A 16,446-nucleotide genomic window follows, 5' to 3' on the forward strand; every position below is an offset into this window, starting at 1 on the left:
CTGGGAAATAAAACAGGACTTGAGAATGTTTTTCTCTTGCATAATAAAAAGATTGTTCTTTTCTTGCTGATTTATGTATCCTGTATCTGCTGCCTCAAGTGGGAATGAAATGAAACTGAGTATATGTCCTCCCATCTACATGCGCCCATCCGTGGGACTCTTCTACCCTAGAGGATGAAGCATTGGGCAGGAAATCTTTATTGAAAAGATTCTTAAACAGAAAATTAAATTTTCAACTATGAAAAGCAGTTTTCCTGATAAATGGCTGATGTTTTCCACAACAAATTCTAATTTTACCATTAGTTTTTTTCTGGCCAAAAAGTATCTGATCATGATGCATCCATGCAGGATACAGGAGAAAGGGGTTATTAGAAAGGGAAAGGCATACTGAGCCTGCCCGTATTTTGTTTGTCTGTGCTGTGTGACTGGCCTCTGCCTTGCAGTGCAGACTCCTGAGAGGCAGTGTTTCTCATTTGGAAATTTCTAGGGAAAACAAAATAGAATTTTTTACTAAAAGTAACTACATTTCAGCCAATTATATGAATTAAGTCATGCGTATGCAATTATATGCAAAAGTCTGTCCTTCGAAGAGGACTATGACAATTCTGCAGTTTTGCTAGATTCCATGCATCGGTGCCACTGAATCAGACGCCAGGAGTCAAAAGCCATGGCAACGGGCAACTTCAGCAGACTGAGTTTTAACTAACAACCTTTCCCATTTCCAGAAATGCATCCACCTATGAAGTTTCATCCTCTCAGTCCATCAGCTCACCTCAGCGTTCGAAACGAGTGAAGGAGAACACGCCTCCCCGCTGTGCCATGGTGCACAACAGCCCTGCCTGCAGCACCTCTGTCACATGCGGATGGAGCGATGTGGCCACCAGCACCACACGGGAGCGGCAGCGACAGACGATAATCATTCCCGACACCCCTAGCCCCGCCGTGAGTGTCATCACTATCAGCAGCGACACAGATGAAGAGGAGGAGCAGAAGCATGCACCCACCAGGTGAGCAGCGGCTCTCTGCTCTTCTCTATGTGCAGGAGAGAGAGGCAGAGGCAAAGATGTCCTGGAGCATCCCAGGAGAGAAGAGTGTCCCTGGAGCTACAGTAGGGTCTCAGCACCTAGGTCATCTTTCATTTAAGAGAAGGTGTGTTGGAGGGGCTAAAATACTAGCTGAGGACTCCGCAGACTTAGGTGGTGTTCCCTACCATGCTGTACATTTGCTGTGTGACCTTGGAAAGCATAGTAATTTCTCTGTGCCGTAACTTCTCCTCTCTAAGAGGAAATAATAGTTCTCCTTATCTCACGGAACTGTTGAAAGGAGACTTTAAAGATCCTATGGTGATTAGCTTCTTTAAGTCAGAAAGCTGTTTAAAACAAAGACAAAAAGAAGGGCTTGGAAGGAAGGTAGCTTAAAATTACCTTTTCTCTTTTTGAGTGATCCAGGCATCTATAAATGCCATTAAATGACACCTTTCGTGTGTGCTCTTTACCCTAAAAAGGCCCTGAAAAATAATTAGTGGTTGTGTCAGAAGGTTGCTCAGGTATGATTGTGTTGCCAAAACATCCTTCAGCTATTGTAAAAAGTGGCAGAAACTGGTTGTGTTTTGACTGACTCTGCAGAGAGGCATAGATGAGGCTACAAAGACCATGGTGGCTGAGTTTTCTCCTCAGAGAATTAACTCACCCAAGTAAACAGTGCAGCCCAGAACTGCTGCCACTGCTGATCATCTGCTGTGGATGAGAGAGGGCTTAATTTTCCAAGACTGTTTTTTCAGAACCTTTCATCGTATGCAGGCAGTCTTGGTTTCCCATCCGATGCCAGTCACAAGACATCACTCTGCTTCGTAAGTTGTGGAGAAGCAGCCTTGCAAACAGCTGAATAATTACACTGTCTTTATGTTGGTAACTGAGCTGGGACTTTTTTTAACCTTATCGCTCCAGTATTGTTGAGAGAGAATTGTTTTTATTTATTTAGGATGTGCTCTACGGCAGATTTTCCTTTAATCAGTGCAAATATCCATCTGTATCTCTGCATCTCTGCACTGTGGTGATAAATGGAGCACTGCAAATGTGCACAGAACAAATGAGATTCATTTGGCCTCAAAAAGCTAAAAATCCATAAAGAGGAGACATAATTCAGGCATGCAGGGCTGCAGTTTTGACCTGCCTCCTGACAGCCACCACTGGTTCCCAATCCCGTTTTCCCTACCAGAGAACTCCACTGGGCAGCAAGAGCTCAGTGCCTCTGAAGTTCAGGCTTGCCATGAATCCAGTGTGTACTGTGGAAAATTGATCACAGGATAGCGTAACATATTTCACTTTAAAAAAACCCAAACCATACCATAGTCCTTAGTTTGGTAGTGAGAAAAAAGCATGTTTAGAGAAGGAGTTGAATGAAGGTCAGTATGGAAGTCAGGTGGACTATAAATGAGGAGCCCCCACTTCCAGGGCTCTTAGAGGAAAGGAAGGGCAAGATGAAAGAGATGCTGAAAACTAAGGTGAGGTGGGGCAGCATGAAGAGGGCAGGTGTCTCAAGGGTCACAGTTGCTATTTGCAAGCACGTTTACCTGTGGTGCTGATCCCAGGCTTTGGGAAATCATGTGCAAATACTTATGCTTACTGTCTTTATACCACCTTGGGTTCAGAGCAGGGTGGAGGGAAGAGCTGGGATCCCACAGTCACTTCAGCTAATGTTTGTCTCCTCTGCTTTGCTACCATCTGACCAGTTTCTTCACTCGGCACCTCTCCAAGGAGTCAGACAGAACAAAGTTCTGGAAAGCCTCTGGAAATCAAATTGGGAGTTTGGGATATTTAAATACTCAGGCAAGGTCTGCCAAGGGGTTAGGAAAGTAGTCCCAGGAGCCAGACTTACATAAATGAACTGGCTTTGATATAACTAAAGCATATTCAGGACATGTTCCTGCCTGGGATCAGATCCCTGGCTACTTTTTGTATCCATATGGCAAATCTATATAGAGTACCAGGGTGCCAGCATTCCTTGAAGGCCAAAGCTTAAGAGCTAGATTTAATTTCTGAGCCATGTAGAGACATTCTGCATGGACACAGGCTGTTGTCGGGCACCTTTTGGAATTCAAGTGAGTTAAATTGCCTGTGCAGATGTAACCAGAGCGAGTGGAGAATTGGAGGCAGAGACACAGATGGAAAATGGCATGTCCAGAATGAGAATTTTTGGTTAAAGTCTCCGGAAGAATGAAATCAACTTGTTCAGTGCCTTTTGACCTGGGCAGATTGAAGACCAGATTCTCAGCTGGACCAAGAGTGTAGCTTCCAGTCAAGGAAGCTGTTTCAGCATTTAATGCCAATGAACTTTGCCTGGCCAAAGTCGAGGTCTTTCTTCTTGAAAGCACATTACAATTAGGAAAGTACCTCCAAGTTTTCTTACCTATTTTTTTTTGCTCCAAGAAAAATGGGAGTGACAGTGAAGTATGTGCTTTAGTGTAATCAGTGCCCAAAAGTTCAGGATCTGAGTCAAAAACGAAACTGTGAGAAGAATGCATTGTCTTGCCCGTGTTTATGCAAATACTACTCTACTCTATTGGGCAATAGCTGTGGTGTGGGGTGAAAAATAAGGAACAACTTGAAATGTGCTATTAGTCACATTCTAACCATATTAGTTTTTTCTAGATTAGACTACAAAATCATAAAGCACTTGATAGATCAAAGTTAATTGACTGATCCCATCCGATTGATAGCAATGGTATCTTTGCATTAATTTCACTGGCATTCAGTCAGCTCCTGAATTTGCTATGACACTTCCTTCTTTTATTTCCTATGTGGTTAGAAATTTCTCATTGACCGATGAGACTAAAAATGTTTATTTTATTGATTGCTCAGCACAGAGAGATTAGAGTTACCTGTGGTTGTGAGAAGTAGTAGATCCTTCAATGATGTAAGAGTTTGTAAGTCTCAGTTTAAGAAGGACTGGTAATGCTGATAAAATACAATACTGCTGATGCAGTAAAGGATCCCTACAGCTTGGATTTACTACAACAGAAAAGCTTCTCTGTAATACCAGAGCAGGAGAGAGAGCTTTTGTTGTACAGGGGATGCAAATTTATTATTGGCAAAAGAAAAATCTGAAGAATTTGGTGTGATATGGGCAGAATTTTCCTCTTGCTAATGAAGAGCTCAGTTGTTCAAGTAGGATGCTTAATGAAATACCAGCTGAGCAAGCAGGCAGGCCAGCACAATGCTCGTTCATTCTTCTTAAAACCAGTAGTCATCTGAAAATGTCAGGCTCCTGTTGGTAAAGGTGCTGAGGAGGTGGCGCGAGGTGGGTTCTGAAGGACCTGCTTGATAGAGCCTTGTCAAAGGGGGCCATCTACTGGGCCCCAGCTCCAGCCTGGGGCAGAATCATCAGGGAGGGATCTCAGGTACAGCTTGGCAGGGACTGTCCTCACAGAAATGGTCAGAGATTTTCAGGAGGCAAATTCCTGATTGAAAAAGTCAGTTTGTCAAAACCCAAGGGTACATTTTGCAGGCTACACTGAGATTTTTCGGGCAATATCCCAAAGACAGTGAAATCTGGGGAGGCTTCAAAACTGCAAAAAGTTTTGACTTCTATATAAGGGGGAGAAAGTGTTAGGAGATTAAGTAACTAAGGGGAAGACTGCTCTTTTCTGATTTAATGGAGGGGTTTGGGGTTTTTTTGTCGAAATGTAAGCAAATAATAGGAAAAAATTGAAATGCTCAAAATAAAAAGGGAACATTTTTATGGTATGAAACTGGTTTTGCCTGGGTTTTGATGCCCACAAAGTTTTGCATGAGATATTTTGTCCTATAGAACACTAGAAAAAAAATGTATGTAGAAAGCATTTTATGAACAGGAAACAAATTTTTTCACCGTGTTTATTTATCACCAATGAATTTCTAGACTCTCAGTTCAGCAGCCTTTACAAAGGGACTTTATAGGCCAAAGAGACATTTACTGCAGTGCTGTAAGATAATACCCTGACTGTTATTTATTCTGGAAAAGAGAATTTAGGTCTAACCATTACCAGTAAAGCACTGAAGAGAGTAACAGCAGAGAGTAGACTTGATACTTTTCATATAAATCTATTCCTTTTAAGTTTCTTCACTTGCTCTTGCAACGAAGTCAAGCAGACAGACAGACTGACAGACAGCGCAACTGCAGCCGCAGTAATCGGAGCACATACTCAGCAAGTAGTAAGGTTAAGTACTCCACAGTATAGTTTCACATGGTGCAGTGGTTTAAATGTAAATCCTCCCTTGATTAAATATTTCTGAAGCTTAGAAGTGGAGAAAAATAAAGCAGCAACTTGAACACAAAGCAGAGAGGCACAAATGCACCCTGGAATTGAGGCTTGGAGCTAGGGAGAGCACATGTGGTCCTGCAGGAGGGATGCAGAAGGATGGTGCAGTGAGCAGTATTTCCATGACCTGCCAAGGGGCACATCACAGAGCGTCCAGGAGGAAGGGGTGGAAGGAAAGGCAGTGGAGGTGTCTATTGTGACATCCCTAGATGACTTCCTATTCAAGCAATGATTGTAGCAGCCAAGGAAAACATTCCTTCCTTTCTTGAACCAATACACTGATGGCCTTCAGGTGGGTGGGCTTGTGGATGCTTCCACCCCAATAGAGGCAGGAGGGATCCTCACTTCCCCACTGACTGCTCTGGTATCTTAAATAACACCTCTCCAGCTTGACTTTCTATGGGATCCTTACAGCAATCACTGTCTTCCTGAGCAAGAAAGACTGACCACAGCTATTGTGCCAACATACAGAGTAACTGCTTCATTGGCCGTCTTCACTGGCACAAAATTCTTGCAGATTTTGGGGTTTTTTTCCCCTTTCTCTTAAGATTAAACTATACAGTGTATATTGTATATTAAACTATACAGCATATGGGCCTCTGTGTGAGTGTCACCTTTAGCTTAAAAGGTGCTTAAGCTGTTGCAAGTTGTTATTCACCGTATTCACATCATAGGGCAATGGTGGTGGAGCCTACTTCAGAGGACTTTAATTCCCCTTATGCACAGGAATTGCTGACAAGCACAAACCAGGTGTTTTTGCCAAGTTGCTAGTGTGCAAGTGTGAGGGTCAAAATACCATTTGTAATTCTCTTTTAACATCTAGCCTATTGTGGCTATGTTATGCTGTGCATAGTAATGCACTGACTCTGCATAGCAATATGTTGACTAACCACAGTCATTTGGTAAGAAGATTGCTGCCTTCCATCTCCAGAAGGCACACCGACATGCAGCTAATACTTAAAATAACAGAGATAGGCAGTAGCCCTCTCAGCAAACCTTCAGCAGCAGGACCTTTACAACCTGCTAAGCAATTCAGTATATATGACTTAAATAGCTACAGCATGTGCTGTGTGGCCTAATAAAATGGCCTCAGTGTAGTACTTGATAATTATTTCTTGCCATCACAAATTCACAAAGAAGGTGAGAGCAGATTAACAGGTCGGGATGGAGGCTGAGCTGAAGAGAGAGGGGCATGTTCTCAACACTGAGCTATGCATGGCATAAGATTTCAGCATGAAGAGAGGGACTGCAGTTGTAGTTTGAGTTTTTGTTGGCTGGCTCTATACTTTCCTAGAATAGGTGGATTATTCTGAAGCAGCAAACTGAAAAGGTTGCATGTTCTTAAGTTCTCAGATGCCTGGAACAGAATTTTCATGATGTGATGTAAAGCTAACATGCCATGGTGTATATGTGCACCAGTTCAAAGGCAGTTGTGTGATGGCTGCTTTCCTCCCTTAAACTAGAAGGCCCAGACCTTGAGAGCTGAAAGCCTCTGTTGCTGTAGTGTCAGCCACACTGAAAGGTTTGTATTACTTTGGGTGAACCGCGTGCTGAAGAATTGCCCCACTAGACACCATTTGACTTTTCTGGGATTCTGAGTGTAACTCAGGATGCTCAGGGAAAAAGGATTCTCTTCATGCAATGTTATCACATACCAAGCTTTTGGGCTGGGCCTTCAGCAAGTAGGAATAATCTCATGTTCATTGTTACAACTCCTGTTGTTCCTGCCCTTGTCCTTGGCTGTTTAAGTGGCTTCAGCATTGTTTTAACACCTAATTGAGCATCTTCTTTTGCTTAATTTCCTCTCAGTTTTCATTCTCAACATTCCATTAACACTCTCTCAGATGCCTACCTTAGTTTCTTGCCCATTGCCTCTGCAGAAGCGACTTCTCTTTCCTCTATCAGACTTTTCCTTGAGGTCTTTTTTGCTGTAGGGAATAGGGACCCACATCCAACTGTGCTGTGCCCTCACAAGGGTGGTGTATGTTAGAGAGCTGTCTCCAAGACTTGCTTCTGCATGTTCAAAGGCACTGTCATGCTCCGTGCCTGCAGAACAAACAGACATGAATTGTTTTGTGTCCAGGTTTGAGAACAAGCTCTTCAGGACCAGGTGGCAATGGGCTACCACTCATGAACTAATAATAAACTTATAAAGCAATGCATATTTTTTGAGCTACTGTTCTGAAAGGGAGGACACAGGCCCAGCCAGTAAGGGTTAAAAAGCATTCCTGGCTTGTGGCTTTTCAGTCTGTGTACACGGATTTGATGCCACTCCAGTAATCTTCTGCCCTCCCTCCTCTAGAGAATTAAAATACATGTACCCACATAATGCAGGCAGGCACACGAGCTGACCAGGATCACATGGCGGCTCTCAACACTACTAAATCACATATGCTGCTGCTTCTGTGCTTGCAGAAGGGAAAGCAATTACCAGGCTTGGGGTGAGCTTAATAGGAAGGGGACAAGACTTTAATAGTATTTTTCCATGTAAGCACAAACAACCCCAAAAGCTGCAGCTGAGTTACAGGAATACAGTAACCTTGCTGAGTAGGCAAGTGCTGTGTCAACAGGTAAAAAGCTCTCAGTCCTGATAGTTTGTGAGCAGGGAGGGTGATAGGTCAGCCTGGACCTTACACAGGTAACTCCTGCATTACTGCGAGGTGGGGAGAGCAGCTGAGTCCTCAGAGGGAGATGGAAGGAGGACAGTTGCTGGCTAGCAAGAAGGCTTTAAGAAGGAGGAGTGCTGGCTCTTCTGTGTTGTATTTTCAAAAGCCCCCATTTCAGCTTAACATGTATCTTTAAGCCAGTGAATCAACTGGTTTTCAGCATGACTTGGACTTTTGATGCTTTTGAAATTCCCACCCTTAATCTCCAGGGCAGGCTGTGGTACAGCAGGTGCCAAGCTCCGGGTGTGTGTGAATAGTTCCAGCTGATTTCTCTGCCTGCTCTAGCATCAAACCGCAGTTGCTACCTTTCCTAAAGACAAAAATGCAGCTGCTTTCAATGGGGTCCTTATGCACTTGAAATGCTTGAGGCAGCATGCTGAATCAAGAGGCTGATCACTTGGTCCCTAATCCTGCAAACATTTAACTGTGTGCTTTAGTTCTGTTACTGGATTAGTCCAGCTGACTTTGGTGGGTGACATACAGCAGTAGTGCTGAGAACTTGCGTAAGGCCTGGCAGGACCACAGCTCTGGTCCTTTTCAGTTTCCCATCCATGAAATGAGTTCAGTATCCTACTACACTCTCTTTCTCTAGAAAGGTTTGGGTTTGGAATCACTTTTGGTTGTTTAGCCAAACCGATCTACTTGATTTTCTTGTTGTAACCAGCTATAACACTTTGAAGGAGGAGGCTCCTGATGGCCTCTGCTTTGACAAGCCCTCAGTCAAATTGGTGAAAAATATGCCCATTTTAAAACAACAAAAAGCACAGATTACACTGAAAAATACCCTTCCACTTCTACAGCTCAGCCTTCCCATGTCAAGTGTCAGCCAAGAAGAAGTGTTTCCAGTTCAGCAGCTCAGCCACTTATGTTAGGAAGGAACTGTAAAAGAATAGCTAGACCTTATCAGTTGTCAGAAAACTCTTTAGTGACTTGATTTTTCTTTATAAAGTGTAATAACTGTCAGAGGTAGAGAATATATCTCTCTTCCCAACTGGCAGCCAAGGGTAGCTGCAAAGGGCAAGCAGAGTGGGTACTCATAAATGTGTGATTACAGGCATTTCTGCTGAAGGAGAGAGGAATATTGATGCAACATTTGTCATTTTTATTGGCTTAATATTCTTCTTTTGTAGCACTGTATCCAAACTGCTGTATCTTCCTTCACATACAGTAGTTGTCCATCTTTTCTAATCCAGTGCTCTCCAGCTCTTTGTGGAAAGCCAGAATATGAGGGTTTGCTGTCGTACACCTTCTCCATAGAAAAGATCCCTGCCTCAGCAAGGGTTGCTTCCACTTTCCAGACTGCTGTGCAGCAACTTCCCCTCCTTGTCTACCATCTGTCCTTTTTCAAGTGTCAGTGCTTTAGGATTGCAGGGACCTCTCAAGATGTATTTTTAGTGAAAAATTGAACATGTTCTTGTGTCATCTTTGGGGCACACCAGGATTCTGTGGTGATAGCCCAGGGAAAGTCTGTGTGATGGTAACTTGTGAATGCAGCACCCCAAGGCGTTCTTTAATGGAGGAGATGATAGCTTTTCAATTACAAGTCTTTGGAGTGAGGTGGTGAGTTGCAGTTTGTGAATGTTGATGGAGAAACTTTGGGATGGACAAATTGCAGGGAACCCACCAGTGCTCCTTTAGAACTGTGAGACCTAAATAAGGCAAACAGTGTCCTTGGAAGGAAAACCGTTCTCAGTATCTGCTCTGCCTTTCCCTGGCTAAGAAGTGATGCTGAGATAGGGAATGAACGGCTCCATCACAGAGTAAGACTTGATTAATCAGCTGTTCCCTTGACTGGACCGGCCAGAGTGAGAGAATGGAGAGGACCCTCCATGAGAAAGGGATCTCTCTCTTTTTAAGGTGCACACTCAAGAAGTTAAGAGATGGATTCCTTTTTCTTCATAGCATTCCTGTTCCTATTGGGGCTGTTTCTACCATTAAGCCTAATTACTTAGCTTTTTATGTGCCATCCATTTCTTTTCATCATTTTAAAAACTTCAGTTGCCATAACAACATAATGCAATCAGTGAAACATAGCAGCTATTTTCTGTAGTCAAGGTCTGTGCACTGTCAAGGATGTGAGCCATTTAAGCAAATCTTCACCATCCCCCTTCCTTTCTCCTCTTTCTTGCTCTCTCTTTTTCTCCCTAAACAAGCTCATAACAGGAAGGAGAAACCATCAGGAATAATTAGACACAATAGCAGAGCAAATCCCAATCGTACTCATGCAGTCTAGTCTAATGAACTTCTAGTGCTAATCTTAGAAGTGTTGATGTTCCTTTTTAATCACTTTTTTGATGTCATAGATAGATTAGCTGCAGCAGGACCTTGATAATCCACACCAGAGGCAGGAGACCCAGTGCGTATTCATCAGAGAAAGAAAAGAAAAACAAAGCATTACATACTTTGCTCATTTTTTCATCATTCGTTCCTCAGCTTCATATGCTTATTGCGAGTATGTGCCTGTTGTACCATATTGGTAAATAGAACGGAGTGCATTTTGTAGATTCATGGGATTTAAGCATGAAAAGTCGTAGCATCTATTATTAAATCATTGCTGGAAGTCTGGGAGAAACCACCACGTTTTTGTGTGGGTGGTGAGACTTGCAACAAAGCATAGTATAACTGCTGGGCTGCTACTGCACACGTATATAAAAAGCAGTCTGAAAATATATCTGGCAGTCTGGTTCAGTGCTATTCTAAGCAGCGTGAATATAAGATCTATGCACAATGTCTTACTCACTCCTTGACCTCCACAAAGGCTTTCCTGGAATAGCAACGAGTGAGTTCTGAAGACTGGGATTTGGCTTAAGCAGCCTGTCTCTGGCAGAGGACAGAAGGATGTGCTGTGCCTTTACAGAGCTAGTCTGCCACGAGCAGAGTCTTACAGTGGCTTCTGAGTCAATGGTTGCCCATTCACTCTTCCCACTTGTGTGCTTGTGTTCCAGCACCTTGTCCAAGCAAAGGAAGAATGTCATCAGCTGTGTCACCGTGCATGACTCCCCCTACTCCGATTCCTCCAGCAACAACAGCCCTTACGCCGTGCAGCATCGCACAGGGCAGAATAACGGGAACACCTACGACACCAAAGGGGTTCCAGAGACTCACTGCAGTGGGAACCCCCGAACCATCATCGTGCCACCACTGAAAACCCAGGCCAGTGAGGTGTTGGTAGAGTGCGATAGCCTGGCACCAGGTAAATTGCACCTCTTCCGTCAAGACAATTAGTAAGAAATAAATGATTTATCTTGGAAGAATCTCATTGTTCGGTTTCATTTTGTTTGTTTGTTTGTTTGTTTTGTTTTCCAAAGAAACCGTGCTCCTGCCCTTCTCTCAAGTGACACATCTGTTCTTGGGAGCCACATAGCATTATTTAGATGCCCTGGTACACTCAGGAGTCACAGGGGCAAGTGTCAGTCCCGGTTACTTCTGTACAAACCCAAGAACAGAATGCAGCCTTTAGCTCAACATTTGATGTGAAAGGCTCCCAAATGCAAGTGTGAACCTTTGCTGCCTTGCCTTTCCATAGGTTTACTTTAAAACGGGTAAGAGATTGAAAACACATGTTCATTTTCCTCCAGATTTGTTGACGTTTCTGGGAAGAACATTTCTCAGGATCTTCATTATGGACCAATGAGGTTTGCTCCTCCTGAGCCTCTGCAATGCTAGATAGTACAAAGTGTTGAAAAGGGGCTTATGGTGGAAATCTGGCCTGAAGCAATTGGCTTTGAGCTACTTGGCAGTCCTTTCTTTTGACACACTGCTGGTGAACACAAAGGCTCAGAGGGTGAGCTCCCCACTAGCTCCTTATCCCTCCCTTCCTACTCACCATGAGGTCAGCCAAGCCAGGGCTTTTTTGTGCTGTGCACACTGTACTTTCCTTCCTCTCTTTGGAATTTGTACCTCCATTGTACATTTCTGCTGGCAGAAAAGTTTCTCGCACTTCTGAAGGATATGTAAAGCCTTCTCCAGGCCCGGTTTGGGTCCAAATATCTGGTCTGCTTGTCTGCCTCTAGGATAACAGGCTGGCCATGTATATGAACCGCTGCTGAGGTATTCTGTTAATTAAGAGAAACGGTTTTCTTACCCAGCTTCTGTTGTATGTCTCCTCCCAAAAGACACTCTGGAGGAGAGATTCAGTGAGGAAAAAGGCAGGGTGAGCAATTAAAGAATGTGATGTAAGCTACAAATGTGTTTCCTTTCCTGGCACAGTCACCTCCAGTCACCACTCATCCTCCTACAAGTCCAAGTCCTCCAGCACCGTGACCTCCACCAGCGGTCACTCTTCAGGGAGCTCGTCTGGAGCCGTTGCCTATAGGCAGCAGCGACCAGGAGCACATTTCCAGCAGCAGCAGCCTCTTAATCTAAGTCAGGTAAGTCAGCCGAGACCGATTTTGGTGGTGCGTCATCCAGCCATTACCTACTGCTCCTCCAGTGTGGGCTGTCCCATTCCAGTCTAATGGTAGCTGGGCCCTGTCTCGAGTTTGATTGACTTGTTTCAGCTTCACTGCAGGCCTTGATCTTCCAGCTCAGGCAGCAGAGGCAGTGCACATCCTACCCCTGAGTACTCCTACCGTGTGTTTTGAAGTCAGATGATCTAACAGAGTGAGTTGTAATACTGTAAGAGAGAAGGTGCAGTAGCTCAGACACAAAGGATGAAGCAGGACTGTGTAGGAAGGACTGAATTCTCCTTAGCTATAGGTAACTGAGGACAGTATCTTCCAAGTGAAAGGAGTGCATCCGCCCAGCTGCAGGGCTGGGAGAGGAGAAGTCTCCATCAGGTGAGACAAAGCAAAGCAGAGCCCCTGTGCTGCATATACATGACCTCATATGTTGAGTTTCACCCATGCCATGGTAAACCTGGGCTGAACGCTGGGCAGGTCCCGTTAGTTGTCAGCATGCTGTTCTCAAGGTGTTTCATAGTCTGTGATCAAAACACCCAGGGAGCTTCAGTAAATAATGCCTTATGCATGTACTGCATCTGGGGCGTCTCTCTTCCCTGAGGTGAGGTAATGGGAGTTGGAAAGTTTCGGCACAGTTACCAGTGTTTGAACAGGAGCAAGTCTGGAGAGCTCAGGGGACAGTGCTGGCTTGTATCCAGAGCTGGATATAAGCAGAACTGGGTTGGGTTTTTTTAATAATAACTGGTGGGAGAAGATTCCTCCTCCCACCCCCACCAAAATATAGTTGAAATGTTAAAATTTAAACAAACTTGAAATGAAAGTGAGTGAAAATGGAGGAAGTGGGCAAGATGCAGTTTCCAAGAGTGGGGGAAGAGTGTGGCTGCTGCATTTCAGACCACAATGACAGTGCAGGGATTGCTTACAAAAGAGGATGAGAGGGCTTGGAAGAATAGAATTAAATAACAAGGAGCATTCCCCTTCTTGCCTTCTAATTCCTACTTCATTGGTTATTTAACACTGACTACAAATGACTGAGAAAACTCCTTGACATTATTGTGCAATGCAAAAAAAAAAAAAAAACCCCAACTTAGGAAATCCCTGAAAAAGTACATTGCTGCTGTCCTACTGCAAGAAGTTGCCTGTGCTCAAGTCATTATGGCTGATAATGTGAAGGCTGCAGGATCTGATCGAGCTGAGCGTTTTGTCTTTAGTTATTTTTACTAACTGAGGAAATGGTAACTGCAAAGACCTAAAATGACCAAAAGCAAATCGCCTCTTCCAGGCATGGCTAGGCAGCTTCATCCCCCTGAGCTATCAGCACGCTGTGTTTCTTCAGCAGAGAGTTCATGAACAAAAGCCGTTTGTGTGTGACTGGACTTGTGGAAGATCTTCTTAGGAGCTGGGTGTCCAAGGTTGGGTCTCTGTGGTAGCTGTGGCTCAAACTGGGGGACTCCATTGTCCTTCTGGGGGCCATTTAGGTGAATGTATGAAACCACAATGACTTGCTAGGCTTGGGAGGGACCCTTTGCTGTCACCCATTTCCATGGGCAGACTGTGGTGATGCTGAGGGTGTCAGGAGGAGCACAGGGGACTTCCCTGGTGTCATAGGGAGGCTCCCAGGCACCACTGAGGTGGTAAAGAGCCGTCTCCTGTGTTGTAACCACTTATCACTGTTGCTGTCTTTATCCAGGCCCAGCAGCACATCACGACCGATCGCACAGGGAGTCACCGGAGACAGCAAGCCTACATCACTCCAACAATAGCTCAGGCCCCGTACTCTTTCCCGCACAACAGTCCCAGCCACGGTACAGTCCATCCTCACCTGGCCGCGGCTGCCGCTGCTCACCTGCCCACCCAGCCCCACCTCTACACATACACGGCCCCCGCCGCCCTGGGCTCCACGGGCACCGTCGCGCACTTGGTGGCCTCGCAAGGGTCTGCGCGGCACGCCGTGCAGCACACCACCTACCCCGCCAGCATCGTCCACCAGGTCCCCGTCAGCATGGGCCCGCGGGTGCTGCCCTCACCCACCATCCACCCGAGCCAGTACCAGGCTCAGTTTGCCCATCAGACCTATATCAGTGCTTCTCCAGCCTCCACAGTCTACACTGGATACCCACTGAGCCCCACCAAGGTCAACCAGTACCCTTACATCTAAACACTGGAATAAGGAGTGAGAGACGCACCCATCCCCCGGGGAAGTGAGGCGGCTGCTTTTGTACTGAAGAACAGGACAAACTGAACAATACAATGGGAGGCTCGCGTGGAACTTGAACGAAGGAGACTTTGAGGAAGAAGCGAAAAAGAGGAAAGAAGGGGGAGAACCAATTCTACACTTTTTATTTAAAAAAAAAAAAAAAAAAAGAAAATGGAAAAAAAAAAAAGAACAGAAAAAAATATAAACCACAAAAAAACCCAACCATTCTGCACCAAACTAGAGAGAGAAAGAGAGAAGCAGAAGGACCCTTCCGCGGGTCCTGTCTTTTGAAGAACTTCACCAACAGACTTTTAAAGGTTATTTTCATCCAATAGTGAGCTACATTTAGAAATTTGTTGTCCAGAACACCTAAAATGAAATCCATTAGGTTTTTAATCCAGTAGGTATACGGATTGGGGATTTATCCAGCATTTCAAAGATTTTATACCCCATCTTTGCAGTGCTCTTTGTATCTTGAAGCATACATAAATTTGGGTGGTTTTTTTCCTGGAAACAGAAAGTGGGTTAGGGAGGCTGAGGGAGGAGAAGGAAATGTTGTCCCAGTGCTGTAAATTCAGATCTAGCACTGCACCGTTTAAACACACCTGGGCAAAAGAGGCCGTGCAGCGCTGGTTGAGAGCAGAAGCAATGGGGATGTTTCTCCCTTTCCTTGAACACACTGGATAAATCCCTGAGAAATGCTGTTCTTAAACGAGATCTCTAATAATGTATGTCGGATTTCAGTTGTGTTTCATTTTGTTTTATTTGGAATTCTTCCTTTTCAGTCCCTAGCCGTTTTAGAATAGGAGGAGACATTTTAGCTACCCCCTTGCCCCGGTAGAATGTAGCACTATACAGGTCATAAGCCCTTTTTACTCTTTTTGTGTTGAACTTCAACGATACCAATAGACTATTCCTCAATGTGATTGCACAAAGAAAAGTGATATAACATAGGCATGTAACAAATGTGATTGTCCAGGTATGTACGTGTGTGTGTGCGTGCGTGCGTGTGTGTGCAGATGCTGCCTTCTCTCTGTGGTGTGTTCCTCGGCACAGCCATTACAACTGTCACAGTCTTAGTTTTACATCATTCCCTCGTAGTGCCTTACCGAACTACAGACGCGGTTTAAGGGTTTACTTCCACTGGTACTCCTAGGAACTGACTGAGGCTAGTCGGAATTTACTCTCAGCTCTTCTTTGCTTTTTTATTTTGGGTTGTTATTGCTGATTTTCTTCTTCTTCTGGTAGTGGTGGTGGTGGGGTTTTTTCTCCCACGTCATCAATCTTAGCTCATTTGGTGAGGTGTTGGGGAGGCTCATTGGGGTTAGAAGTGCGTACAGCTGGGTGGTTTTTTGAGCACTGGATTGGCTGGAAGTGACTGGGTCCATTGTGAGACCCAGGGTGACTCCCAGGGGGTCTGGGGATTCGTTTGTGGACTGGTCTGGTTTTGTCCTGTTGAAATAGCAGGTTTTCTCCCCAGAAACTGAATTCTCCTTCTGCTGTTTCCCCGCGTTCTCAGTGGAGTTGTCGGGTTGTCCCAGCGGTGTGTCTGAAATGGGAACAAAACTTTAGCCCATGAAAGGGGGAAACACAAGTTATTGCCAGCATCTCTCACTACGTCTGTCGATGGGAGGGGGTCAGGAAAGGACTGGAGCCCCAGAGCAAACATGAGAAAATCCAGCTGAGAGCGTCAAACTCAGGTTTCTTAAGTAAAAAGAATATTGTAATACATCGGGCCTTACCCACTGTAACGTAGCTGTGGCACTGTGCGCTTCCCCTCCTGCCTTCTCACATATTGCCCAACACATTGTCTGTGGCAGCAGAGTGACCCTGGAACCAGAGACCACAGTAGTCCTACGGGTCCTCCATGCCGAGAACGCTATA

The 16,446-nt window shown here is 44.8% G+C and overlaps 1 protein-coding gene across 1 annotated transcript in view; it reads left to right on the plus strand.

Moving 5' to 3' along the window:
* HIPK2 (homeodomain interacting protein kinase 2) overlaps positions 1–15,488 on the plus strand; it is a 129,667-nt gene extending 114,179 nt beyond the window's left edge. The window contains exons 12-15 of the mRNA XM_080631746.1: positions 726–1,007; positions 10,911–11,158; positions 12,175–12,335; positions 14,056–15,488. Coding sequence (XP_080487872.1) covers positions 726–1,007; positions 10,911–11,158; positions 12,175–12,335; positions 14,056–14,523 — 1,159 coding nt within the window. The 3' untranslated portion in view covers positions 14,524–15,488. The remainder of the gene's footprint in view (positions 1–725; positions 1,008–10,910; positions 11,159–12,174; positions 12,336–14,055) is intronic.
* Positions 15,489–16,446: the final 958 nt, after the last annotated feature.

Source organism: Psittacula echo, assembly GCF_963264785.1.
Source record: "Psittacula echo genome assembly, chromosome: 1".
Taxonomy (NCBI): domain Eukaryota; kingdom Metazoa; phylum Chordata; class Aves; order Psittaciformes; family Psittacidae; genus Psittacula; species Psittacula echo.